The sequence below is a fragment of the Phallusia mammillata genome, chromosome 4 (genome assembly GCF_965637545.1).
Source record: "Phallusia mammillata chromosome 4, kaPhaMamm4.hap1.1, whole genome shotgun sequence".
NCBI lineage: Eukaryota > Metazoa > Chordata > Ascidiacea > Phlebobranchia > Ascidiidae > Phallusia > Phallusia mammillata.
Window position 1 is genome coordinate 14,074,280 of NC_137255.1, and position 25,799 is coordinate 14,100,078.

The following is a 25,799-nucleotide window of genomic DNA, read 5'->3' on the forward strand; positions in this document are numbered from 1 at the left end:
GCGGCAGCATCTGTATATATGAGACCCTTGCCCCTGTTGTATAAAAATATATAAAACTAAACTCATTCATGCGTATCAAAAGGCTGGCGGGGTGACGAACTTTGGCTTCGACAAAGAGAAAAATATCTACGCAGTGCAACGCTTCGTTTTTTTTCTCGCGGTTTGACCACGTGTGTGTAATGTATAAACCTGACAGTGGTGTTGTTATCTGTGTTAAGATAAAAGTTATATAATTGTATTAACATTGTAGTGTAGCTTGGACTGTGATTTTGCCTCGCCTGGCGAAAAATGATTGACCAAAAAGTCCACAATCGCCAATTTGTTGCAAAGGTCCCCGTTTGGTTGCATCTTGCAATCACTCAACATTCTGGTCACATATATTTGTTTGATTTTCATTTAAAAGCAATAAAAATGAATCATTGTTTAAATTTTTGCTTACAGGTTTTCTAACAATATCTCGGATGCATATTTGTTGCAAAAAATCTATTGTAAAACCATGACCAGAAAAAATAAACTTTCCTGTGGTTTGGATTTGGACTTTGATTCTAACATTGAAAATGCCTTGGAATGTAGCAGTGGTGAAGGATATGACTTTGTTTGTCTTGATATAGTGAATCCAGAAAAGAAAACACATTTTCTTAAAGCAGCAAGTGGTGATAAATTGGGTGACAAAACTAAACCCGAGTTTATGCTAATTGGCCAAGAATGGTGTTCTCTGGTCGTGGGAAAAGTTTCTAAATGGCTTACACTAAACTCTGGTTTAGATGGCCAGAAAGCCTGTGCCGAAAATGCTGTGACCCAGGAATTGAATTTTGCAGCATACCTTAGTCTTCCTGCAGTTTTAGTATATTTACAAACACAAGATTGTGCAAGTCTTGCTAAAACTATTTATACACACTTGCTTACTAGTCATCATGGAATGACAGTGTGGGTAAATGTTCCACTGACTGTGGGCCCTGGGAAAATCAATGGAGTTGAAGAGGCAGATGAAGAAAACACAAGTCACGAAAAACAGGATAGTTGGCATTGGTGGAACAAGTTCCGCTGTTTGTGTGGTCAACATAATAGGATTGGACTGGCTTTGGAAATTACAGCAGATTTACCAGATGAGCTGGTTTTGAAGCAATGGCTTGGGGAACCTATAAGATCAGTTGTTCTCCCAACAAGTGTGTTTCTTACAAACAAAAAGGGATTCCCAGTCCTTTCAAGAGCTCATCAATTTTTAATGATGCAGTTGCTTCGACTTAATTGTCAAATTGTGGTTACTGGGGGCAATGAACATGATTCTGGGCTAAGGGTTTACCAGCAATATGTAAACCATTTGTTTAGCAGTCATCCACCTCTTGGCCAATACGAAGCATTTGCACAAGGGTATGAAGATTATCTTCAAGCACCTTTACAGCCACTTATGGATAATCTTGAGTCTGCTACTTATGAAACATTTGAAAAAGATCCCATTAAATATCAGATGTATGAAGAAGCCATATACAAGTGCCTATCCAAAAAGTCCAAAGATAACAAGAGTGATTCTCATCTTGTGCTTATGGTTCTAGGAGCAGGTCGGGGACCATTGGTGCGGGCTTCTTTGAGAGCAGCTAGACAAGCAAAGGTCAAAGTAAAATGTTATGCTGTTGAAAAAAATGCCAATGCAGCTGTTACATTGGAGTTGCTCAGGCAACATGAGTGGATGAATGACGATGTCACTATCATTTCAAGTGACATGAGAAAATGGAAAGCTCCAGAATTGGCTGATGTGATAGTGTCTGAACTCTTGGGATCTTTTGGTGACAATGAACTTTCACCAGAATGTCTTGATGGGGCTGAGAGATTTCTTAAACCTGATGCCATTAGTATTCCTTGCAACTATACTTCCTACTTGTCACCAGTTTCATCACAAAAATTGTACAATGAAGTCACTGGAGCTGGTTTATTGGATAAAGAAAAACGCCATGACGCTGCCTTTGAGACACCTTATGTTGTCAGGATACATAATTGTCATGAACTGGCAGAGCCCAAAAAAGTGTTTTATTTTTCTCATCCAAAGCCAAAAGCAGACAACAACAGCCAAATTTCTGAAAATAATCAATATCTCAGCAATGTTCGTTATGCAGAGTTGTCATTTGATGTAAACAAATCAAGCATGCTACACGGTTTTGCTGGTTATTTCCATTGTACGTTGTTTGATGATGTTTGTATTAGTATTGTTCCCCAAACACACTCGCCTGGCATGTTCAGCTGGTTTCCAATATTTTTCCCTTTGCTAACTCCTATATCTGTTAAACAAGGTGATGTGGTCAATGTAAATATGTGGAGGTGTTGTTCTGCCACCAAGGTGTGGTATGAATGGGCTGTTACTGAGCCATACACGTCACCAATTCATAATCCTGCTGGGAGGTCTTACACTATAGGCCTTTAAAGTGTGGCTTGAACTACTTTTGGAAAGTTCGTTGTGAAATATTGTAACATTTCTTTACAGTGAAGAAAACTGGCTGTCATTGCATGTTAACCAAGTTAGACAGGTCAAGATAACAACATTTTCAGAAGCAGTGATGATCGGGGTGGTTGGTTAAACCAACATGTTTCCACCAATGCCAACTCTATAATATTTCGTCGAAATCGACAGTGAGGTCGACCTTGCCGAAACAAATACCTAGATCCCTGCTTTAGAATGACATGTATGATTTTAAAAGTTGATACCTGTGTATGTTGACAACACAAAAAGCATACTTCGTTTGGGCATTTTCGCCAACTAAAGCTGTTATATTGTAGTCGGAGTGCCGCTATAGCCCCAGGGTTGCCATCGACACGGACCCTAAAATGAGGACGACCGAAAAACGAATTTTTTATACGTAACGAAACAAACGTTTTTGATGAGATGTTACATGCTACATTTTTTTGCCAGAAACAATCTGTTTCAGCAATTTCTTGTTTGTCGAAAATACTTAGTGCATCTCACCGTTCTCACGACAGTTCAGGTCTAAGTTTACTTGCTACGTTTACGAGGGATTTGACTTGTGAATGTTAAAAATAAGTCAAAATAACGACTCAAGTCAAAAACAAGGACACAGGGCCCTCGAGGGAAAAATATGCTGGTGCAAGTTAATTTATGGGACCCCTTTTGAACACCATAGTCACGTCTAGAATAGTTTATTCAAGTGCAGAATAGTTTTTGCTCAGAGGATTTAATGTAGAACAAATAAAAGCAGGTTGGCCATTGGAAATAGGTGCGTACAGATCCTTTGAAAAATGCTTTTAATTTGGCAAATACGAAGGCAGAACAGCAAGTCTTCGAGTGTAAATGTCTACACACACACTGTCGTTTTTGGTCCAAAGAAGTAAATCGCTTAAAGCTGTGACCAAATCAAATACGTGTAACAAATGTCATTAGAACGTAACACTCGTAATTGGCGGTCCGGTTTAATGAAATAAACCGCATTTAACGTTTTAAGGCCTAAACCATAAATCTAGCATATCATGACAAAACGTAAATGTAAAATTACGAGAGCACAAATTGCTAGATGGCCTTCATTAGTAAAACGTTTTCTCTGTGCCGGCCTTCATTGAAAAACTATGCAACAAAACAACTACCGGCTAAGTGCATTTTATCTTAAAATACCAACGGAAAAATGCGATCGCGTCCAGGCACCTTATTTTTTTCTTCACGGGGTTCGAGTCCAGGACACTCCCGGGGACGAATCCTGATCAAGGTTTTTTTTATGTCTGTATATGGGTCAGGCGCGCCAGACCATTCGGCCAAGTTCCTGCCCCCAGGCACCTTAATTATGCCCTTAATGCAGGGGAGAGCTACTAACACGATACCTCCCGGGAGGCCCAAAAATGCCTAATTTTCGGGAGGTGGCGCAAAGAGCACTTTTTTACATTTACAACGTTATATCTCCAGAAATGCTCACGGTTAGGGCTATTAGGGTCGGGTTAAGGTATTAGCATTTAAAATTCAATAAAAATAACCCAAAAATTTAGTTACTAATGTAAAAATGTTAAAAACTTATTTCCCAACCCAACCCCTCTTTAGCCGCTAAATAAAAAATTCAGCGCTTTACGCCCCCTTGTAAAAGTGAATCTCCCGGGAGGTATCGTGTTAGTAGCTCTACCTCAATGCAGCGGTAAACCTTTACTGCTTCCGTGCCCGTTGAATATTCATGAAATTTCTTTGTACCCTGTTCAACAATAACTAAAACTGATCCTGAAAAATACATTATGCTAAAAACATTTAGAGGAATTTTCTAAACCGCACCGGATAAAATTATTTTGACATTGTTTCTCGTACCCTCTACATTGGTGCTTACTCCCTACTCTGAAGGGGTTCCCGAACCCCTTGCCTGAATGCATAAAAAGAGACATTCCCAAACCAGAGCAATGGGCATTAGATCACCATGATATTTAACGTTAATGTTTTTTTAGCAATTGTAAGTTCGTAAAAATGAATGATCTTTTTTCTCGGAAATATGGTTTGATCACGGCTTTTCTAGCAATCTGTTTAGGGTTTGGTATTTTGGTTTAAAATAACGTTCGGACGGAGATCTTTTAGGTCGCAAAAGTTCGACAGGAAATAATGCGTTGTAACCGGATATCGACTAAGATTGTTTGCGCACAATATGGCGAAGTGAAGCTGTGTGGCCTAACAGTTAAGTTTAGGAATTTTAACTGAAGCTATATGATGAAGTTGTAAAACTTTTCTGTTAATCCGTTCGTTTGCGTTTTTAACTCTTGACGAAATGCAGACAATATATTTTTAAGAAGGAAAAAGAACAAGCGTTGGTTTAGTTTCCCAAAACAAGCATAAAAATACAGAATTAGCCTACATTTTTTACTGTAGGCTAGGCTACAGATTTTGCAGCAGATGAGCAGTACTCGCAAACATAATAGGCCTGAGTTAAGGTCCTTGAAATGTCGGTATAGGCTACTTTTAAAGCTTGTGACACACTATAACTTTTAAAGCTTGCGACACACTTGTTTTGCGGCAAACGTTGTTCAGGGAAAGAACCTTGCAGGGTATAGCCTAGGTATAAATGCTTTTAGTCACATGTAAGATCAAGATTGTAAGTGTTGTCACCAGGCCATGTTTTTTTGGTGGTAAAAGGTAAAAAATGCCAGATGGAGGACTAAAATGTTTTAATCATATTTTCACATTTCAGAATATCTCGGGTCAGACAATTTGAAAATCAATATAACTCTCTTTCATTTAAGTGAAAGCCGACACAAGGAATTGCCATACCGTTCTTACGTCATTGTCTCTATAGAAATGAACTATAGAAAAATAAATATTTTCCTAAAAATTTTATTTTTGGTTTGGTTGAACAGTTATTAACCTTTGTCTGTGGGTCATCCTAATTTTTAACTGTGGCAACTCCAGCTGCCTTTATGGTTTTATTTGTTACTCTGAGTTGAGTTGAGTTTATTTCGCTTGGTTAAAAAAAAAGAAGCGACACATTGCAAAAAAACAAACAATCATTAAACCGAAAATACCTGCGCAACGTTGAAACGTGACAACTTTGATTTGTTAACCGTTAACCAAGTGTTTTACCTAGTTATAACTATTTAATTTTATTCGAAAAATTTTCTGTGCTAAAGTCATTAGAGCATGAAGCATCGAACAAGGGGCTTTCCCAACAGTGATCGGGCACTTGTGTCTTCCTTGCTCCTTCCTGGAAGTCCCTTGAGTTGTTTGTGTGACAAAACAAAATGCACATATCATCTTAATTTACTTCGTAGGCCTAATTTGTTAGCCTCAATTTGACATAAAAGTGCAAATGTAATTGTTTTACATTTTATGGGACTAACCTAACGCCTTTTAATAAGGTGTAGCTGCAGCGCGTTCAACCATTATCCACCAATTGTGCCCTTCATTGTTTTGCGCTTCATAACGTCCTAACGTTGCGCAGCTATTTCCGGCTTGGTGATTTTTTAGTGATACTGTGTCGCTATATTCACCAAGCAAAATAAACTCATCTCTCATCTCAAATACGGATAAAAATAGCCCTAATTCTCCAGTCTGCAGAGTATGGCAGCTGCACGCGCGATTTTGTTGTTGCAAAATTTTTTTGCGCGCTGAATTTTTCGGGGTTGCACGCGGAAATTGTGCACCAAAGGCATTAATTGTCCTGTTTTAACCTCTATCACTTGATTTGCGCTTGCTAAAATTGGTCGTGCACGCCCGAGGTCTCGTCGGGAACTGCTATGTTCTGCAGACTGGTTAATTCGTATTTAAGTTGTACACCCCCGTTCTAACTTAATGTGCTTAACTTTCACAGCCCCTAGCTTGACGAAAATAGTTTTGGCAAAACTGCTCTACAAGTATGATGTCCATACTGTTTAATCTGTTTCTGTTGAACTGGATTGTTTTTGGACAACAACCAGAGATATTAACACTTTCTCAAGCAACTAAAGATTTAGGAAGTATCAGGGTGCTTAAATATGAACCATCAGCCCAAGATTTTTATCACAAATTTATTCATTCTAGTACTCCAGTTTTAATAAGACCACAAAGTTCTTCATGGCAGAAAAGTGTTGCTCAAGTTACACCTGAACTCATTGAAGAACACTTACAGCATACACATGGTAAGGCTTACAAACGAACAATGTGGACCACAGGCTGGCCTGTAGAACTTCGGCTAAAGTTTAAAGATTTTGTGAAACACATGCAAGTAGAAGATTTGTATTGGGATTCTACAATTCCTGCAAACAGCAGCTTTCTGAAACACCTACCCTTTCCATTTTCTCTTGACTGTCAGTACCTTGTTGATAGATTTGTTGCACCAAATCTTTTGTACACTTTCCACGAAGCATCATCAGTTTTCCACCAAGATGGATCAGAAAACATGTTTGTACAAATATCTGGTTCCAAAACATGGCTTCTGGCAAATTATTCATTTAGTAGACATGCTTATGCTGATTCCTACACTGTGTTGCCAGGTCTGTCTCCTATTAATCCCAAAGCAGTAAATTTAACAGAGTTTCCCATGGTCTCAGACATTGAATTTTACAACATAACTACAATGCCCGGTGATATGTTGTATGTTCCCCAGTATTGGTGGCATTATGTCATGTCAAAGGGATCACCAAATATAGGTTTTAACTACTGGTTCAATGCTTTTAACTTTTATGATGCTGAAAACTCTGTAAATGTTGAAGAATATGTCAACAAGTTTGCGAACAAGAGGAAACTAGTTTCATCAAAAATACGATGCTCTCAGCAGGAAGCAACAATTGCAGATATTGCTATGATGCAGTTGCAATACAAAGTTTCAGAAAAACCTTTTCCAATTTATTTTGGATCAGATGATGGCTTCTTCTATGCAATAAACTCCATTGGAGAAATTTTGTGGAAATATAAAACTAGCAATGATGCAGGTTCAACTCCAATTTTAAGTAAAGATGAGAAGTCTGTATACTTTGCAGGTGAAGACAGCAATCTGTATTCATTTGATGCAATGAATGGTAATGTTCTGTGGAAAGCCAAGCTTGGGGATGGCGTAACTGCAGCTGTGAGAATAAATATGGAAACATCAGTTGTATTTGCAGCCTCACTGGATATGAATGTGTATGCTTTTCATGAAAATGGAACACAGCTATGGAAATCAGGGCCTTTTAATGGGGAACTGTGGGCTTCTCCTTATCTAGGAGAGAATTTTGTAATCATCTGTACAATGGCAGAACCAAACAATGAAGAAGACAAAAGCAATCCATATACTGTATTAAAATTGTCCACCATAACAGGTTCAGTTATTTGGAGATATGCGACTGTGGGATCAGTGTTTGCATCTCCTGCAGTGTTGAAAAGTCAAAAAAGTGTTGCAGTGTCAAGTTATGATCATCATCTGTATGTCCTTGACATAACATCTGGTTTACTTCAATGGAAATTAGACATTGGAGATTACTGCAATGCATCACCAGCCTTTAGTGATGATGGAAAACTGCTATTCCTCACCACAACCCATGGTGTTGTTATGTGCATTGACATGAATGTTAAAAGTATTAAATGGAAGCAGGATTTCCAAGGTACTGATGTGCTATCTTCACCCTTGGTTACAGAGCAGCTACTTCTTCAGGCTGTGGATAGTGTTCTATTTGCATTAAATCCTAGAAGTGGGGAAACTTTATGGAAATTTGTCAGCAATAGTTCCTTTATTTCAAGTCCACGGTTGGACAAATATGGCATAATATACATTGGATGTAATGACAATAATTTCTATGCCATTATTGCAACAACAGGAACTGTCAAATGGGTTGTTACTACATCCGGTGCTGTGGTGGGCACAGCTAGTTTTTCTTCTCGTCATTTTCACAAAGGGTCTCATGGGGCCCTGTTGTAGATTTTTCAGTTTTTATGTGTAAATGTGTTTGTGCAACAATCCTTTTTAAACGCTCTCACTGTCACTATTTGCAGAATAAGACTTCAGTGCCACAAGAGATTATGTATGTGCAATAAATTATTCATTGGACAAGTTGACTTATCTTTTTGTGACAATTTTTAAACACAACTGTTCACTAAGTAATTTAAAAGAAAGAACTTGAATAGTAACTAGAAAGCTTATATATGAAGAATACATTTTTGATAATTGACAACTTCTGCACTAATGATAACAAAAACAATTGCTTCAACGTCTTCTATATGATGTATTACTCAGAAGGGTGGCTTGGCACATATTGCCAATGCACATACACAGTGGTTTATATCAAAGAGAAAATATTATTACTATAATATTTTACATTTTGTTCAAGAATTGGAAACATGTTTTGTAGCCTGTTTCCGCAAGCATATGTTTATGGCCATGGGTCCTTACACATGCAGAGTTTTTGATTAAGGATTTTGTAAGATAACCATGTGAGACCCTGTGAGGTCAGATGCGACTAATACCCTAGACCAGGGGTTACCAATTTTTTTCACAGCGGGCCGCATGATTTCAATAATCTCTTGCAAGGGTCGCATGGCTTACAAGCCCTTACACAACCTTCCCAAACTGGAGGCGGTTTTGAAGGGAAGGCCAAGGGCCTATGTCTTTTCACGATCTTATTTGTATTCAGATGGTGCTGCTGTTAAATTGTAAAATTATGAAGAATGTATAAGTGTCTTATCTAAAACTAATGCTCCTTTATTCTATCACAAGCAACAAAAGAAGGCAATTGTTCGCACACAAATACCATTTTTTGCTTTTGTCTGTGTAACAAACAGTGTTTTCATATGCATCTAAGAAACATCTTATATTTATTAATTTATGAATTGTTGCACTGGAATATATTGAACAGATTTTCTAAAAAAAAACTATTATCCTAGTTCCTACCTTTGATTTAAGATGTTAATTTCCGCTAATAGTTGAACAACGCCTGGCTAAACAAAAACTTATTCCACTTTCCACAACCAAGACCAAGTGCACACATAAATATTTCTACATGATATTCTACACATTTTCGTAAACTTTGAAAACAAAAGGACAAAGTGATACAATAACATATAGTTTGGGTTTTAACTGTGCTGATGCTTGTAGAACTAGGGTAGTCTTTAAATATCTACTTTTTATTATTGTATTTACAACTATGTTTCACATAAATGCTGTTCTTTATATAACTGGTTCAGTCAAACCACATTACATGAGTTAAAAAAGTAAATCCTGAAGGCAGCACATGCATTTAGAAAAAAGTAACAACATACTGCACTTCAAAATATATGCCAAAACCTAGTCAGGTAGGAGCCCTGCTATTTATTAAAATCTTGATGTTTGCCACATACATTTTTAGCATGGTTTTAGTCAAATAATGGTAAAAAATTAAGGACTTGCAAAATATTGTTAAATTGCCAATATAAATTTAAATTTGGTTTAATATTCTCTGGCTTAATATCCACAGCAATCCAGGAATTGAACATGCCCTACCACCTTTGAAATTCATAATCTGAATCTTGTGTAAAGTACATAAAAAAGCCAAGGATAGTGAGAAAAGCAATAATGTTTCCAGCCAAAACAAATGCGCAAGCTCCCCAGAGAATCTTGAAAAAAAGTAGAATTAAACACTATTTTGTGGATACCGCCAAATTCTATCAGAAAAACCTCAATACTCACAATTTGTGCATGTGCCAGAATAACAGGAAGCCCAAATGCGGATACAACAATTCCAGTTGTAAAAAAGACTGCCAGTTCTTTGCAAGCAGTGCTTGTAGAATCAGCATCACCACCCAACTTTCGAGCAATTAAGATTGGTATGGGTGCAAGAAAATAAAACATAAGAACAAACAGTGGCCAATATACCCTAAAGTAGAGGTAAAGATTTATTTTTGCTAACCAAAGCAGACCAATAAAGCACAAAACACTTACCCAAATTGGGGTAAAACACAAGCTAGCATCAAGAATGTTAGTGCTGCTGATCCTGCCAAAGCCAGAAGCACCAATCTTTAAAAAAAAACATACAATTGTAAGTATTATAAAAACAAAAATTGCATGGCAAACAAAGAAGTACTCACCCTGTTGATGTCAAGTTGACAACAAATTCACATGCAAAAAAATAAAACGAAATTAGACACAATAATTAAAAGTATGTAAAAGCTTTAGACCAAAAGTCTAATATAGAGGAAAACACTGTCAATGCAATAATGCCGTGGTTATTGTTCCTTTTCTGCATTAGATAAATGTTTGTCACAGTTACAACGATAACAAACTAAAGTCATCTTAAACTTTCATGTGTAAAATTAGCTATAGTTGGCTCAGTACATTACAAGTTGGATATACACTATATCTACTTTGTGGTGAAAATATTAAAATTTACAAACTTACCCTTAACGGCCATGTTATTGGGTTGGTGTGATGTACTACAGAACGTTTTGCCACAAATTTCTTTAGCTGGTGGTGACAAATACTGTCTCACTCACGCGTGTGGAAAAACAGCAGGCGTGTGGAAAGGTTACATAACTTTCAGGGACATAAAAATATTGTGATACATCTGTACAATATTGCAATAAGACCTAAAAGTGCACAGTGTTTTGCACAAGAAAACAAATTAAACGAATGTCCGCACAAAACCCCTAATATGTTTTGTTAAAAGTTTGACCAAATCCACTTAGAAAAATTCCTCACAAAAGCATATTTTACCACTCTGCCACCATTCTACCACAGAAATTACTTGTTGCTGTATAAAACTAACGAAGCTCTTTAAAACTTGAGAAGCAAAGCGAATAAGCAAACGGGATAAAATACCATCACAAGACAAAGTTTATCATCCATATCGAGACTCGAGAGGAAGTCAGGCGGAAAATAAACAATCGATTTATTCATAGACATCACACCTAAATAGTATGAGGGATCGGGAAGTTTTTTCAATGAAAACTGAACATTTCCTCACAAAAAATCGAAATAGCCTAGTATCTGACACAATATTATCTATAAAATTGTTAATTTTCAACCAGCAATATAGACACCAGTCCACACCACCTGACTATCCCACTGCAGCAGGATTGCCATATCGGAATGGTCCAAATTCCTGACACTTTCAACAAACACATTCGGCGAACCAAAGCCTTATGAGCTAATACGTTTTACAGCATGTTGATGAACTCTACTTGCCCAAAATTATTTTTTGTAAAATAGCAATGCAGTCCACAAACCCCGTGATTGAAGGAAGAGCACTCCTGAATGGCTCAAAGGGCGTTAAAGAATATTTAAAAGCAAAATTGTGTGAAAAGTTAGGGCTATTAGGGTTGAATTGAGGTTTTGTAATAAAAATATAAATACGGTCTGGCGCGCCTGACCCATATACAGACATAAAAAACCCTGATTGGGATTCGTCCCCGGGAGAGTCCTGGGTTCCAACCCCGTGAAAAAAAATAGCTTATAGTTTTTAACTGTTTTATATTTAAATAACGGTGTCCGTTACGCCATCTATCCAGTGGCGTGGGATTATTTTTTTGTATCAGCCGGTTTTATAACGAAAGTCATATTTGTCAGCCGGTTCTGTTACAAAAAGTCTATTGACAGTAACCAGTAATGCTAACCGGTTCGCTGATCTCATGAAATTTCGTGACACGGTTCTATACAACCTGTGCGAACCGGCAGAATCCCAGTACTACATCTATCAGTATTTGGCATACTTTCTCTATTGTCAGTTCTGATGTTAGTAGCTTCAGCGTTAACTTGTGTAAAAGAAACATAATATATGTGTTCATTGCTCGACAGTGCTGAAAAGTTCTGCAAGTTCAACCATTTTGACAGCCGATCGGAAATGCGTCACGTGGGCTTGAGCATGCCACATGCAATTCTAGATGTTGTATGTTATTTTTGTATTTTCTTCTTTTGCTTTAACCTGGAGAAAACTGAGGGCGATTCTTTGAAAATGGAAATCACTCTCTCAACTGATCGACTAACGAGAGGAGGAAATTACGACACGAATGCGACTAAATGTGCCCGAACATGGGCAATCCGCAGCTGGTTTCAAGTGCACGTTATTTTGAGTAAGCCAGCCGCATTTATTTGCCTCTTTTGACGTTATCCTGTTTTACACATTGATGTGACGTCATTAACAAAAACTAATCCGATACAAGGCAAAAAACTTTATCGCAATATCTGCAATAGATTCGCGTCCTGATGCTTTAAAAACTGTTCGTATGAAGGGCACTGGGTATTGGTCTTGTCAGGAGTACAACCCATTTTAAAACTGCGCTTGACTTTCTTGCAATACATAGGTACATATGGACTAGACCAGGGGTGCACGCTCCCCCAAGGGGTGCGAGAACTGTTCCTAGGGGGTGTGGGGGTGCTGAATCATTAAGGTTGGTTAGGTCTATTAAAAAAAATACAAAAACCCCGAGGGTGCGAAAATTGGTTGGGGATTTGAAAGGGGTGCAGCAAGGAAAAAGGTTAAGAACCACTGGACTAGACAAACTATAAGCTTGTTATTTGCAATTTTGTTTCAGTGAAGTCAATTTTGGCTCAAACCCACACAAAGCAAATTTTCTGTACTGTAGTATTTAGAGTTTTATTAACACATCTAAAAAATAATTAATTCAAATGAAAACTGTGGCATCTTGTATAGTTTGCATAGTAAACTCTTGCTATAAGTGCATCACACAGTGGTAATTCTATAACAAATTTAATAACAGAGATATTAACACTGATTTATCATATTCAGCCACAGAAAAATAACTTAACACAAATTATGTTTAAAACTGAATATTTTTGAAAGGATAAAGTGGGTCCCACCAACGTATAATTTGATGTGATAATACACTACACAAAATGACTACATCACCCATGTCATGCCGGTAATGCTTAAGGGCTAATTTATGCGCCGGTTTGTGAAACACAAGTTTAATTTTTCGGCTCATCATGTCAGAACTGACATTAAAGTGTGCCTTGGTAAGCAACAATCCAGAAACTTGTGTCCTATAAAAATCCACAAACTCTTTGCAAGTGATTTGTAAAACACAACACTCTTCTTCTTCAGTGGTACATAATTTCTTTGCTTTTTTATCATTATGTTTTGCTTGTTTCGAGTTGCAAAAGTCTCCCTCTTTCAACTTAAAGTTAAACACATATCGTTTCGAGTATCCAGCACCTGCACTATTGTGCCATTGCACCAAGCACTTCCATCCATACAGCTTTTCTAAATCTTCATTATAAGGATCCAGCTTTAATCTGGTTTTAAATGGTGGATAGCAACAGTATAAACCTCGTATAACATTAGGTCTTAGTTGTCTTCCATTTGCTTTGTTTATAAATCTTTTAACATTAAAGCTGATATTTCTTTGTACTTCTGTACAAGGTGCAGGTTGAAACACAGGATCATGCCTGGCCCAGAGTTGCTTATAAAATGCAACACTAGTTGTTACAAAGTAAGAAGATTTACAAATCAACGCAAATTTTCCAACTAACTCTGGTGTAATATATTCTGATAGAATAAACCACAGATCTAATGGGTAAGTTGAGTAACATCCATGAGTGTTCAAACAACTTTCAGTGCAAACTTGCTGCTGGGGAAGCACATCTATTTCTTCCAGGGATTTGTCATTGTCAGCTTTGGGAAAATCATCATTGAAAGGTGCAGTTTCTGTTTCAACGCTGTTTTGTAAACTGTTTGCATGACCTTTACTAAATCGGTTTGACGCCTTCTTTGCATTTGCGGAATTGTCAATGCTAAAATTTGTTTGGTCAGGAGAAAGGCTTGTCCATAACCTATTTTTTGTTTTCAATCGGGTTTTCATGCTTTATCTGTTTGACATAAACCAAACAAGGTTGAAAATTGCCAACCACTAAAATATATCCCGACGAAACAACTGACGATAGTCGATAGGTACCTAACAAAATGTCTAAATTGTCGGCCTCGAGCCCGCGACCAGTGGAAAAAGTTCCCCAATGTCCATAAACAACATATTTTATCAGTATTAAGATGCAACATTTTCAACCAAAGTCTTGGGTTAAACAAACTGTACATTTTAAAGCTATATTGTAAAAAAATAATTTAACATACAGCACTTAATACAGTATATTTTAAGTCCTTTTCTGTCCTGACCAAGGTCTTGCCATAACCACGCTTTGAGTGGCGAAGGAGGTGTTCGCAACTAAAACTAACGTTTCGAAGTCAGGCAAAGAGCAAAACATAATATAATAGGCTTTGAATGCTGCTGACCAGCGCATTTTGCATATTACTTAGCAGATCGAGATTTTCTTTTCGTCCAAGGGCAATTGCAAAACATTTCCGGGAAAAAAAGGAATGTTTTAACAGCCATAACTGTAAATTTTAGGCATTGTGAAATCTCGTGCCACATACCAGCCGACACTTTCTTTCATTGATAACTTTAACTGCAAATAAGTCCAAGGTTAACTATTAGTGAAGAGTAGGGATTTGTTGTGTGTTCTTTTTTCAGGCGCTTGAAACTATCCGGCAGGGTTTCTTTTCCTTTACCTCAGCCTCTTTCTCTAACGCATTGATGCTCGTCACACATCTCAATAAACAATGCCAATCTAGGCCACTTGGAGTCCAACTGCGCGTATGACGTCACAATGGATTTTATAATAGTTTTGTTATGTCACACTCATACAAGTGAAGATAATTCACAATATGATTAAGAGGCACCCACAGTTAGAAACAACTGCTGTGTCGAGTGTTAAAAAGTGTTACATATATACCAGGGGTGGCCAACTTGTTAGTCGTTAAGATCGACGAAAATTTTCTTAATTGCACACGATCGACTGATCAGTAGTAATTTAGGCTACCACTTACACCAGAGGTTCCCAAACTTTTTTGGTCTGTGGCCCAAATGTCTATTTAATAGCGATTCGTGGCTCACCACGTGCTGTAAATTTGGGCACAAACAAAAAAAATAACTCAAAAACAGGCGAAATTTTCCAGCAATTTATTTTTTGTAATACTGTAAAGCAATAACGCAAATTTCTGCATGAGATTTGATTGACAATTACCACATATTTATATTCATGAGTTTTATTATAAAGCATCACCTAGTTCTTGCAACAATAAAACGTCGCATATGTACATATTTTTCAAACTTTTAAATCTCCTCAATCAATTGCAACTGCTTCGTTAACGCAAACGTTAAAGTTGTGACGACAAACGACATAATTTGTTGCTAAAATCACAATTGTTACGCAACAAAGAAAGTGACATTTACATTATTATTGTCTTATTGCACATTTCTGGGTTGTGTCAAAATGTCAGAAGTGCTGTTTTATATTATTTAATTTGTTTTTCAATTGATAAGCTTTTGATTAGTAATGGAGAATTTAGTGCGATCGACCAGTCAAAAGCAGACGATCGACCAGTCGATCGCGATCGACGTGTTGGCCACACCTGATATATACGATCGAATCGTGACTACACGTTCGTTACTTACAGCAAGAGTAAGGGCTTCACAGGGCCTTAGGCTAACCAGCATTTAGTTGATATTGCGAGTTTAGTAGGCACAACAGGTGCTAACAGAGAGGTCTACACAGTCTACCGCAAGGTGGCGTATTTTTCGCCGCAAGGTGGCGCAAAATATTTTGTATTATTGCCCCCCCCCCCCCCCTAAAAACGATCCTAGATACGGCACTGCCCACCATCATTTCTTCAAAGCCACAACAAACAGAAACAATAGCGATTTGCTTGATTTCTTTTTCGAATAAATTTATTCGACTTAACTCCACTTAAATGGAGTAAATATTACTGAGACATTCATGTACAAAAAGGCCGTTTACATCAGCTCTCTAACTTGGATACATAGTGCAACACAATAGGAACAGTGCTGCTTAAAGGTCCATAGGTACTGTAGCGGCCGTAATTTATTTAAAAATCTGTGCAGCCTGGATCTGCACCGACCGCCGCACTAGGGGGTTTCCTAATTTGTTTTGAACGCAACGCTGCCTGCCTGATGGTACAAATTTCTTCTTGGTTGCACAACAGCATTGGTTCTCTGTTAAACGAACAGAAACGTGTCACAAATCGGCAACAATACGCACATTCAATATGGCCGATAAACTTACACTTAGGAATATGTCACGTTAAGAAAGTCATAACTTCTTAAACCATACACAAACAGTATTACGACATTTAACTTCTACAATTTACACATTCAATTTACGTACCAACTTGTTAGGAGTCCAGGACTGATTATAGGCACTTTGACGGACTAAGACGTTTCAGCATTTCAATTACTTTAACTTTCATGTTTTTATAGCTATACACATAAAACACAAATGTTAGAACAAAACATTTCCAAAACTAAATTGGATCAACTATGAACTGCGACAACTAAAACGCTGCTTACAGCACAGAAAGAAACTGTAAAACGTGGTCAGCACAAGATTGCGACACTAATGACGTCACACGCATTGTTACGTTTGGAGATTTCTAACCAATCATGGTAGGCGCCTTGTTACGTCATAGTCAATGAAGTCAGATTACTGACATGAACTGGGAAAAGAAAGCACATACAAGTAATTTCTCGCTGTAACAGGTACACTAAAACACTTGCAGGTGTAAAATTGCAGTAATTTGTTGCAAAAGTTACAACGTTTGCAGGATTACATATGCGTACGTTCATTACCATACATTTTTCGTTCCCCAAAAAATGGTTTCACATACGTGTTTCTATTAAAATCTGTAAACTGGCTCAATAACGCATATAGGGCTTCAGCATAAGTTCTACAAGGTGTAAGAGAAGGGGAATGTTAAAGAGCGCTGGTTTAGAACAAAAATCATATGAAGGAGGTTCGTTGGCACATGGTTTCCAACCTTTTTGTAGCAGAGCCCTTTCATCATGTCTGCGGTCCTCTACAATCTACATAGCATAAAAACAAGAAAATAAAAAACATAGCAGTTGTGGGTTAAAAACTGTGCATTTGAAGTTTACTATTTTGCCTCTGAACCCATCCCCACATAACCCCTGGAGGCCTGCAAACCGCGGTAGAGCTACCAACACCACAACGAGAATCCGAACTTCGCTTTCACAAGGGGGCGTAAAGAGCTGAATTTTTATTTAGCGGCCATAAATGGGTTGGGTTGGGAAATAATTACATAAATTTTTTGCATTAGTAACTAATTTTTTGGGTTAGTTTTATTGAATTTTAAGTGCTAATACCTTACCCCGACCCTAATAGCCCTAACCGTGAACATTTTTGGAGATATAACCAACCACATTTGGGTGTGTGATTCTCGTTATGGTGTTAGTAGCTCTACCGCAAACCGCAGATCGGGAAAACAAACAAACGTTCAGTTTATGCCAATTCGAAACAAATAAATTGCTCCATCAATTTGACAATGAAATTTCTCGTTTTATTTTTCGTCAAGCCTGGGCAACACACCTTGGTATCGATGAATGGCTACAAGTATAGACTGACTTAAAATTCTACAATTTCAGCACAATACGAGTTGATGATATAGACTCCAACAAGCTTTGTCTTGTATATATATGCTTTCAAAAATATATCACCATTGTTAAGTATACAAAACTGCAAAATAGTTTTTCTTTTTATCATCCTACGATATTTTAGTTCTTGTTTCAATCGTAGTTTGAAACACATTTTAGGAGACAAAGCATTTTGATTGCAAACGTGTTTTAACTAGCAACGGACATTTTAGTTTCTTCGAGAGAAAGAAATTGAGGCTTCGGGTTGTGATGAATAGTTTAGTGAAAGCATCGTTAGCGCTGGGAATTCAAAGACTTTGGCAGGAGTCTATTAATCAAAAATATCTAAACCATCTGCGAAACTATCGACGGCGCGGGCTTTTCTTCATTTTTTGACTGTGTACTTAACAGCAAGAGCTCTGCCTCCCGGGACGAATTAACGTTGATCAATATGCGAATGGCCAGTCGGAATAAACGATTAGCAAACAGAAGGCTTACACACCCATGAGCCCCAGATAAATTTGACGCATCTAACAAAGGTTTGATTGTCGTTTTAAGGTGACAGGCGCTGTCATCTACGCGAAAACGATTAGCGAGATAGCCAGTGCTATTATTTGATGATCGTCAGATAGAATCGATCAGCGTCGTTACTGGGGGTGCCTTGTCGGGATTAGAATAACCAGAAAGTGACATGTCGTTTTGTTGCATTGCGATTTGCGGATATTAATTGTGCCAGGTATGAGTGGGCGAATGTTTGCCTAAAAAGGGCCATCGTTTATCCCGGTACCTGGGTCTCGGGAGGTGAGAGCAAGCTTTAGACTCCTGTCTGCTTATCTCATTTTTTCACCTTGGAGCATAAAATGTCGGGCATACAAAAAGCGAGTCGGTAATTACCCAACGCAGGCTTTGGTTTAAGGTACAGACCACCAACGTTGTTTTTCCTGAGACAGGTTCAGCAACGTTGTCTCAGAAATGTTGCAATAGCCTGAACATTCTCGGGAAGCTTTACACTAAACATACAATCATTTCTTTTATACAAGCCCCAAAAAAATAAAATAAGAAGTAATTTTAATTTACCAAAATAACTTGTTTGTAGACGATAACTTAGTCAATGACTAATATGTCATCATATATCAATACACCATCGCCATTGTTAAAAGTTAATTTTCGTAACACCTCGGTGCATCAACGAGTATTGACTGGTCGCCAAAACATCAAAGTGCAACAAAACATCATTTTAAAGTTGTTCATCAGAGCGAATAAACTCCCGCAGAGTTTTCACTGCGGCGTAGCTGACTATTTGTGAAGCCATGCCAACACACAATGACCGATAAATAAGACGTTTCCGAAGAGGGTCATCTCTCTATTGAGATGTCAGCAAAGGCGCTAAGCACAGTCACTCAATGGCCTCTCGCTTAATTTGCTTTCAGACAGATGCGCTTGAGGTCAGCCTATCTTCTTTATAACGTATGTGACCATGGCCTTTCCCACTCATGCCGTCTGACTAATCATTAAAAGTGTTCAACGATATTTCACGCCATTTTTTAAGTGTTTACGGGGTTCAAACTAATATACATTGTTTAATTAAGATGCTAAATAGGCAATTTTGTTTCTCACATAAAGATGTGTTTGTAGGTTTGTAATAAGTTTCTTAATTTTGTTCTGCTGGACTACAACATGCAAAATGTGGTATGCAATTTATATTCCACACTTAGATATTTTACCACTCATAACTTTAGGTGTGATGTTGTTATACTCCGATGTAATGTCCGAGTTGTAAAGCGTCCATTTTACGGTTTACGCAAATAACAACCTTACCTGTTGGAAGTTATTGGTTGCCACGGGAACTTTATTTTGCATCGGTTCATTTCACTTCCATAATGTTCCGCACTCACTTACAGGTGTCGAATGATTGATGACAGAAGCAAACGGCCTTCTGCCAAGTAGCACGTGGCATTGGGGCTGCCGCGATAACAATACCATTTTGGAATGTGTAAAGTCCTTTTCATACCCATTAGTAATACCGTATCCACGCCTCGAAGCACGGTAAATCACATTCGCTTGTTTTCCCAAACTTTTGATTTGGCAAAAACATGTTCAACTGGGTTTAAGGTTATCATGGTATTTTAATATCGATTTTTACAACAAACTAATTGATTTGGTATAAGTCTGTCTTAAAAGAAGGTGATTGGCTCAAATGAATTGTTGTCGGTTATTTCATTGCCCTGAATTATCAAGGCAGATGCATCATCATTTGGTAAAGTCATTTCTCTGCCACAGTGGGAGCTAATGAGTGGAAAACGTTACGTGGCCTGCGAGGCAAACAAGCGTACCGTCATGGGGTTCGCGCGAGCAAACGCGATAAGCGCCTGCAGGTTGACAGTGATCTTTCTATTTTTAAGGCCATCATAACTGTTAAACCTCACTTAACGTCAAGACAACATACGAGTTTTTAATGTGCACCGAAATCAGTGTAATCATCGCGTTGAAACAGCCTAAATGATGGGATGCCCTTAACAGTTTTGACAAACAACTCTTCGGTTCCGTGGGACCACAACTGATTACGCCACGTAGGAATAACGCCCAGGCGTCGGTAACTTGATACGAAAACTGTTTTGCGGGAAGACCGATTGTCGAGATTCCGCTTTTGCGATCGGTTTTTGAGTTTAATTTGCCTCCATCTAACACTAGACGCGCGGCGGGGACGGCAGTGTCTGGGGCTAGCCCGTAATCGGGTTGTGCCTCCAGTTGGCTTCAAACCTGTGTAAACAACGACCAGTCTATTTGAACTCACGATGCATCAGATTTTTTAAAGGAGCATGTGTGGGTGGCCCGCACGCACCTACCAACTCCAATCTTTTGAAACTGCATGGCTGTGGCACTGGATCGGTTTACCTGAGCTCGTGTCTTAGGCATGTTTACCCTGCAGGTTGAAGCCACGTTCGTCAGGAATCTAACCAAACTGACGTACTGTGTCTGCTTGACAGGTACGCTAATTACTGCTGGCCTGGCCTTTCTGTCACCCTGCTTTAAACCGTTAACGACATGGGTGGCCCGTGGTGGGCACGAGGAGATGATATAACGCAAGTAAGCCTTGTTAGCCCGCCCCCGTTTTGTTGGCTCGCCGCTAATCTGCGTGTTTGACCAGGCTATCGTGTCACCTTTATCTTATCAGGCTAGAAATACTGCTATTGTCTCATGGTGGGGTATAATGAATTGTTACATTGGGTAAAAACAGCTTGAACTTAAGTTTAAAATGTTTGTTACTGGTTTCAAAAACAAAACAAAAAACATATGCTATTCTATCTTAAACAGTAAATTGCGCACCCATTCGAAACTACATAATCGCATACACTTCGACTTTTTTTGCTTGTCATCATTTTCCCATAATAATAGCCTAATTGTTTTAAAATTATGCCACTAATCTATGCAAACAAAAATACCCCAACAGCCGGATTGGTAAAACGATGGAGTCTAGCTGCCTTTCGTTAGCCAGGTATTATCGCGCGATGTTTGTTTAATTTAAAAGTTGGTTGGCCGACACCTGCAATAAACGTGTCCTGAATGTATGTTTGTATGTATTTGGCGAGGCGTAGGTAAACTGAAAGAAGTAAAACAACGTAAACATTTCGAAATACTGCTTGACTGATAGATAGGAAAATAAACCCCCGTCAACGGTCCTCGGGGTGTCGGCTGACACTCGGTGCTAAGATGCATCAGCGCCTTCGCATCTTGGAGATTTACAAGGGGCGGATCCAAACAGCAGAGATTTGGAGTTCGTGGCGTTGTCATCAGTTTCGCGAAAGCGTGATTTACGATCACATTGGGGCATCATCGACCCTCATGGTCACGCATAGCCTGCTATCAGACGTCAAGGTCGATGGGATGGAGATTTGGATGTGTGCAGCAGCTCTCATCGTTGCTTGAATGGCGCGAAGTCTGCAGAAACAAACGGTTCACGACGTTGACGAGCTTCCAACTGCACCAATTATTTGGCTTGAAGCCTCCGAAACAGCTTCTTCGGTGTGTGGATTTACCTGGCCAACAAGCATGCATTTATTGTGACTGCGCAGGTTTTTGAAACAATTATCCAAAAGAGGCGATGACGACGGAGAACTAAAACAAGCGATCACTTAAAAGTGACGGCAAATGGCATAAGAGCTCGAACCGCAGATACATTTCAAAAATACACCAAGTATATATTTACCGTTTTCAAATCGTTTCTCATTTCTTCCATGTCGCGTTTAAGTTTGGCTCGTCTGTTTTGAAACCAGGTTATAACCTAAAAACAAATGACAGAAAATTAGAAAACCGTTCCGTTGATATAATTGTGATGTAAGTTAACCACTCACGAACATAAATTTGCTAAATACGTCGGTCGATTTGAGAAACGGCATTTTATGTTCGGTCTACTTTTATAATTTATTTAAAATTAAGGTTGTTTCATTTTTGTTGCTTGACTTTAAGTTTTAAACCTAATAGTTTATAATTGGTCATGACAACTACAAAATATTAATGAACCTGGGGGGCTGTTAGTCCAAGCGCTTGGGCGATTTGGTCCCGATCAGCAGGTGTTAAATATTTGTGGCAACTAAACCGTTGCTCCAGCACAGAAAGTTGGAATGAAGTGAAAGCCGTCCGACATTTTCGTCGCTTCACCCGCACCTGTCTTCCGATTGCGATCGAATGCAACATGTTTTGTTCTAAAAAGGTTACAATATGAAAAATATGCTGTTACTTAATATTTTTTTTCATATGGGTTTTTTAATATTAGTTGAGGTAATACTGCTGTTTAGCAATCGAAAATTAACTGCGGAGAAGCTACATTTATATTTTTACACTGACATTTCCCTTAATATATCATAATAAATCCACGTAAAACTTCCAAAAAAATATGTTGTGAAAAATCAACAAAATGTTAACCAAAAGCACCAATAGCGCATCATAAAATCAAAAGCTGCCAATTTTGGTGGTATAATTTACTGTTTAAAAACAGCGAAATTATCCTTAAAAACGTCTAATTATTATTATTAAATTTGCTGCATTTTCTGACCAGTAATGAAACAGAAATGAATTATATTTGAACGAAACAGAAATGAATTATATTTGAACTAAAACAGGCTATCTACTTGATAGACGTGCTTACTTTCTTCCATTCCTTTAAACGTTGAACATGCGAGTTTTTCCAGCGCGTGGATTGGCGAATCCGAATTGTCACTTTGTTTTTCGGTAATGTTTCTGTTCGTTGGGTGCTGAAACTCATCGGTATCCGACCCGGAATCATCCATTGATGAGGCGCCATTTTTCCTTGCGTCGCCGCAGCGATGAATAAGAGCGCTGTCGCTGTGTCGGGGCGAGGGACATGACTTACGCCGGGCCGATCCACTCAGGTTAACGTCCAGGCTCACTTTGCGTCGTTTAGGGGCCCATGGATCATATTCGTCATCTTGTCGCGTCTTCACTGCTGGTAATCTGCTTGTGTGGGCATACCACGCAGCGGCAAGTTGATTGGTAGCACTTGCACGGGGCAAAGTTACCGGCAATAAAAATGGCTGAAGTGTCGATGCAGTTGTGTAAAGTCGGTGAAGATTTTCCAACCACTTTGGATAGATTCCGGTACTCCAAGGTAAGAATTCGCTTGAAGGAAAAACGGGGGTTGCAGCAGACAACAACGCCTCACTAAAATTGTCCGTTTGGATGGTGCACGAGCTGTTTTTCAGATTTCTGTCGTCCTGCCTGGATAGAATATCGTCAATCGAGAACGGTGTGACATGTTTGGAGGAGTTGACATTTGTGTTGCGACATACAGTATGCCTACTTAACTCCGTGATATCCTTGAAAGATTTAACTGCCATTGCTACAGAAGGCGTCTAACGTGCATTCACCTTGCCTGAAAACAATGCGGTTATTAGACTAGACTAGATTATCACATTGGGCTTTCATAACTGGATAACCTTTGACAAAATACCGATAACCTTAAGTACTCCAACAAAAATCACCAAGCAATATGCATCAACACTTATTTGCCGGAGTCGCATACCCTCGCTTTCGCACATCAACAAGTATAATATCTCCTACCGGCGAACTTGGGCTGAACTTGAGAAAAGTCTCAGATCTGAACATTTTCGTAATCCAGCGTGCGTGTCTTGGACAGAAGCGCGAGAAAAATGGAATTTGTTTTGACTATCTACTTTCGACACTAAGCGTGACTAACTGCGGGCCGGAATAATGGAATTATCCCTTACCACTACCAACCAGCTGCGTTCAATTGCGCTCTAAAACTTATGCAATCGTTTATTTCTCGCTAACTCATTTTGTCGACAGCATTAATCATTTCACCTGACTGACATGATATTTTGTTTTACGAAGAGTCTTTGCTAATGATCAATGCCAACATAATACGACAATAATTATGCTTTTGGCCCTGTCGGCTTATTTGTTTATCGCACTGGTAGAAAAATAAACCAGCCTTTTAAAGGGAACAGGTCTATAAAATCCCATAGGGAGAGGGCCCGTCAGTGAGAGGCTCATTTTTTCCCTTCCTGGTGCGGCATGAGAGTCAATCGAAGTCACGAGCGAAGGTCAAAGCACGCCACTACGGACTTGTTCGCACGAATTTTGGGCCATAACCACTGCACAGAGTATGAGTAAAATACACTAATTGACTGCGAATTAGGTCATAATCTCAATGTTAATTATCGTATTTAAATAATAAATTCTATGTATCCTTTATATCACTGATGAATAACAAAACCTATTATTCTGTTAGTAATGCCAAATCTTCAACTTAACCGCCCCACAAATAATAGAAGGCCTCACTGTCACAACTATTACACTGTTTGCTGCTTCGGCTGGCGTACTTGATGAGTCCTTATTAACGACAGCGGCAATCTGACAAACAAGCAAAACAATGTATAACGAACATGCGGTGATGCTTGTAGAGATTGGAAGGCGACGACACGGACTCATGTAAATGCCGAGAAATTAGCCGTGACTTGACAAGTTGTTAATCGTTCTATCTTGCAGGGCCTTGACAATGCGATCGAATGCTCATTACTGCCCAATTGGACAAAGCTGTCGTCACGTTGCAATGAAGTGCGCCCATTGCCGTGTTAAATTCAATAGACCTTAACGGGTTAAAACAATCCAATTTGCTGATTGCAAAGAGAAGGGGGTATGTAATTTTTAATGCACGCGCTGATGACATGCCAATTAGAGTTCTTTCCGCCCGGATGGCCAACAACCCTAAAATGACTCAAAATGAGACATTCCATTTGTTGTGCTGCAGTTGTGTTTGCTAAAATCTGCCCTATCAAATGCATTGTGAAATTTTACGCCTTTGCTGCATACGTGCAATATGTTCATTCCAATCCCAGAAGTTACTTTTTCATGTATTGATTCACGTGTGATTGAATAAGTCAAGCTTTAAATCTGTAAATGACATACACAAAGGGAATTTTATGTTTTTGACTAAGAATCAGCAATGGCTTTAGACAAGCTCAGATTTTGCTTAACGAAGAGATGGTTATTAAGCCGTTTTCATATATTCGTGGAAAGTAACCAACAGTTCGTGTTGTAAGGGCGTTTTGCCGAACGCTAAATCGGTCATTTTGCCTATTTTGCTTTTGTCTTGACAGGTGTTGCGGTAAACATGTAATTAGCAAGACTTTGTTTTTGCATGGTTTAATTAAGACATCGTTGGTCGATCTAGTGGCGCTCTCACGAGTACTGTTGACACTGCGGCGCAATTTACGCTTCATTACACTCGATCGAATGGCCGCGACACAAATGACTTAATTTCACACCATCAGCACATGTCATCAAATTGTAAAACTATGATACGCCGATCATTTCCCTGGCAGATGTCAGTTTATACGTGTGAACAAGATCATTTACATTATGTGCCCTGTACAGTTGACCTTGGTTATTATTGACGTACCACCATTACCTGCTTCGC

The 25,799-nt window shown here is 38.7% G+C and overlaps 5 protein-coding genes across 6 annotated transcripts; 2 read left to right on the forward strand and 3 right to left on the reverse strand.

Moving 5' to 3' along the window:
- Positions 1-423: 423 nt before the first annotated feature.
- On the forward strand, positions 424-2,960 carry LOC145224987 (protein arginine N-methyltransferase 5-like). The gene has a single exon (XM_080091631.1). The coding sequence runs from the start codon at positions 497-499 to the stop codon at positions 2,414-2,416; it is 1,920 nt and encodes a 639-aa protein (XP_079947757.1). The 5' UTR covers positions 424-496; the 3' UTR covers positions 2,417-2,960.
- A 2,656-nt stretch (positions 2,961-5,616) lies between these two features.
- LOC145223967 (uncharacterized) lies at positions 5,617-8,465 on the forward strand. Its single transcript, XM_080090380.1, has one exon. It carries the CDS (start codon positions 6,318-6,320, stop codon positions 8,331-8,333), a length of 2,016 nt encoding a protein of 671 aa, XP_079946506.1. The 5' UTR covers positions 5,617-6,317; the 3' UTR covers positions 8,334-8,465.
- A 920-nt stretch (positions 8,466-9,385) lies between these two features.
- On the reverse strand, positions 9,386-11,129 carry LOC145223969 (leptin receptor gene-related protein-like). The gene is made up of 4 exons (XM_080090382.1): positions 10,784-11,129; positions 10,329-10,403; positions 10,077-10,263; positions 9,386-10,003 (listed from the first exon to the last, which is right to left on the reverse strand). Exons 1-4 carry the CDS (start codon positions 10,795-10,797, stop codon positions 9,887-9,889), a joined length of 393 nt encoding a protein of 130 aa, XP_079946508.1. The 5' UTR covers positions 10,798-11,129; the 3' UTR covers positions 9,386-9,886.
- Positions 11,130-12,962: 1,833 nt separating this feature from the next.
- Positions 12,963-14,350, reverse strand: LOC145223968 (transmembrane protein 183-like). The gene has a single exon (XM_080090381.1). It carries the CDS (start codon positions 14,201-14,203, stop codon positions 13,163-13,165), a length of 1,041 nt encoding a protein of 346 aa, XP_079946507.1. The 5' UTR covers positions 14,204-14,350; the 3' UTR covers positions 12,963-13,162.
- A 7,053-nt stretch (positions 14,351-21,403) lies between these two features.
- On the reverse strand, positions 21,404-24,217 carry LOC145225353 (uncharacterized). Of its 2 annotated transcripts, none has more exons than XM_080092040.1 (4): positions 22,989-24,216; positions 22,364-22,545; positions 22,050-22,124; positions 21,404-21,781 (listed from the first exon to the last, which is right to left on the reverse strand). In XM_080092040.1, exons 1-4 carry the CDS (start codon positions 23,695-23,697, stop codon positions 21,707-21,709), a joined length of 1,041 nt encoding a protein of 346 aa, XP_079948166.1. In that variant the 5' UTR covers positions 23,698-24,216; the 3' UTR covers positions 21,404-21,706. The 2 variants fall into 2 exon arrangements, with proteins under 2 accessions (XP_079948166.1, XP_079948165.1); XM_080092039.1 differs by having other exon boundaries at positions 21,719-21,879; positions 22,989-24,217.
- Between the last annotated feature and the right edge of the window lie 1,582 nt (positions 24,218-25,799).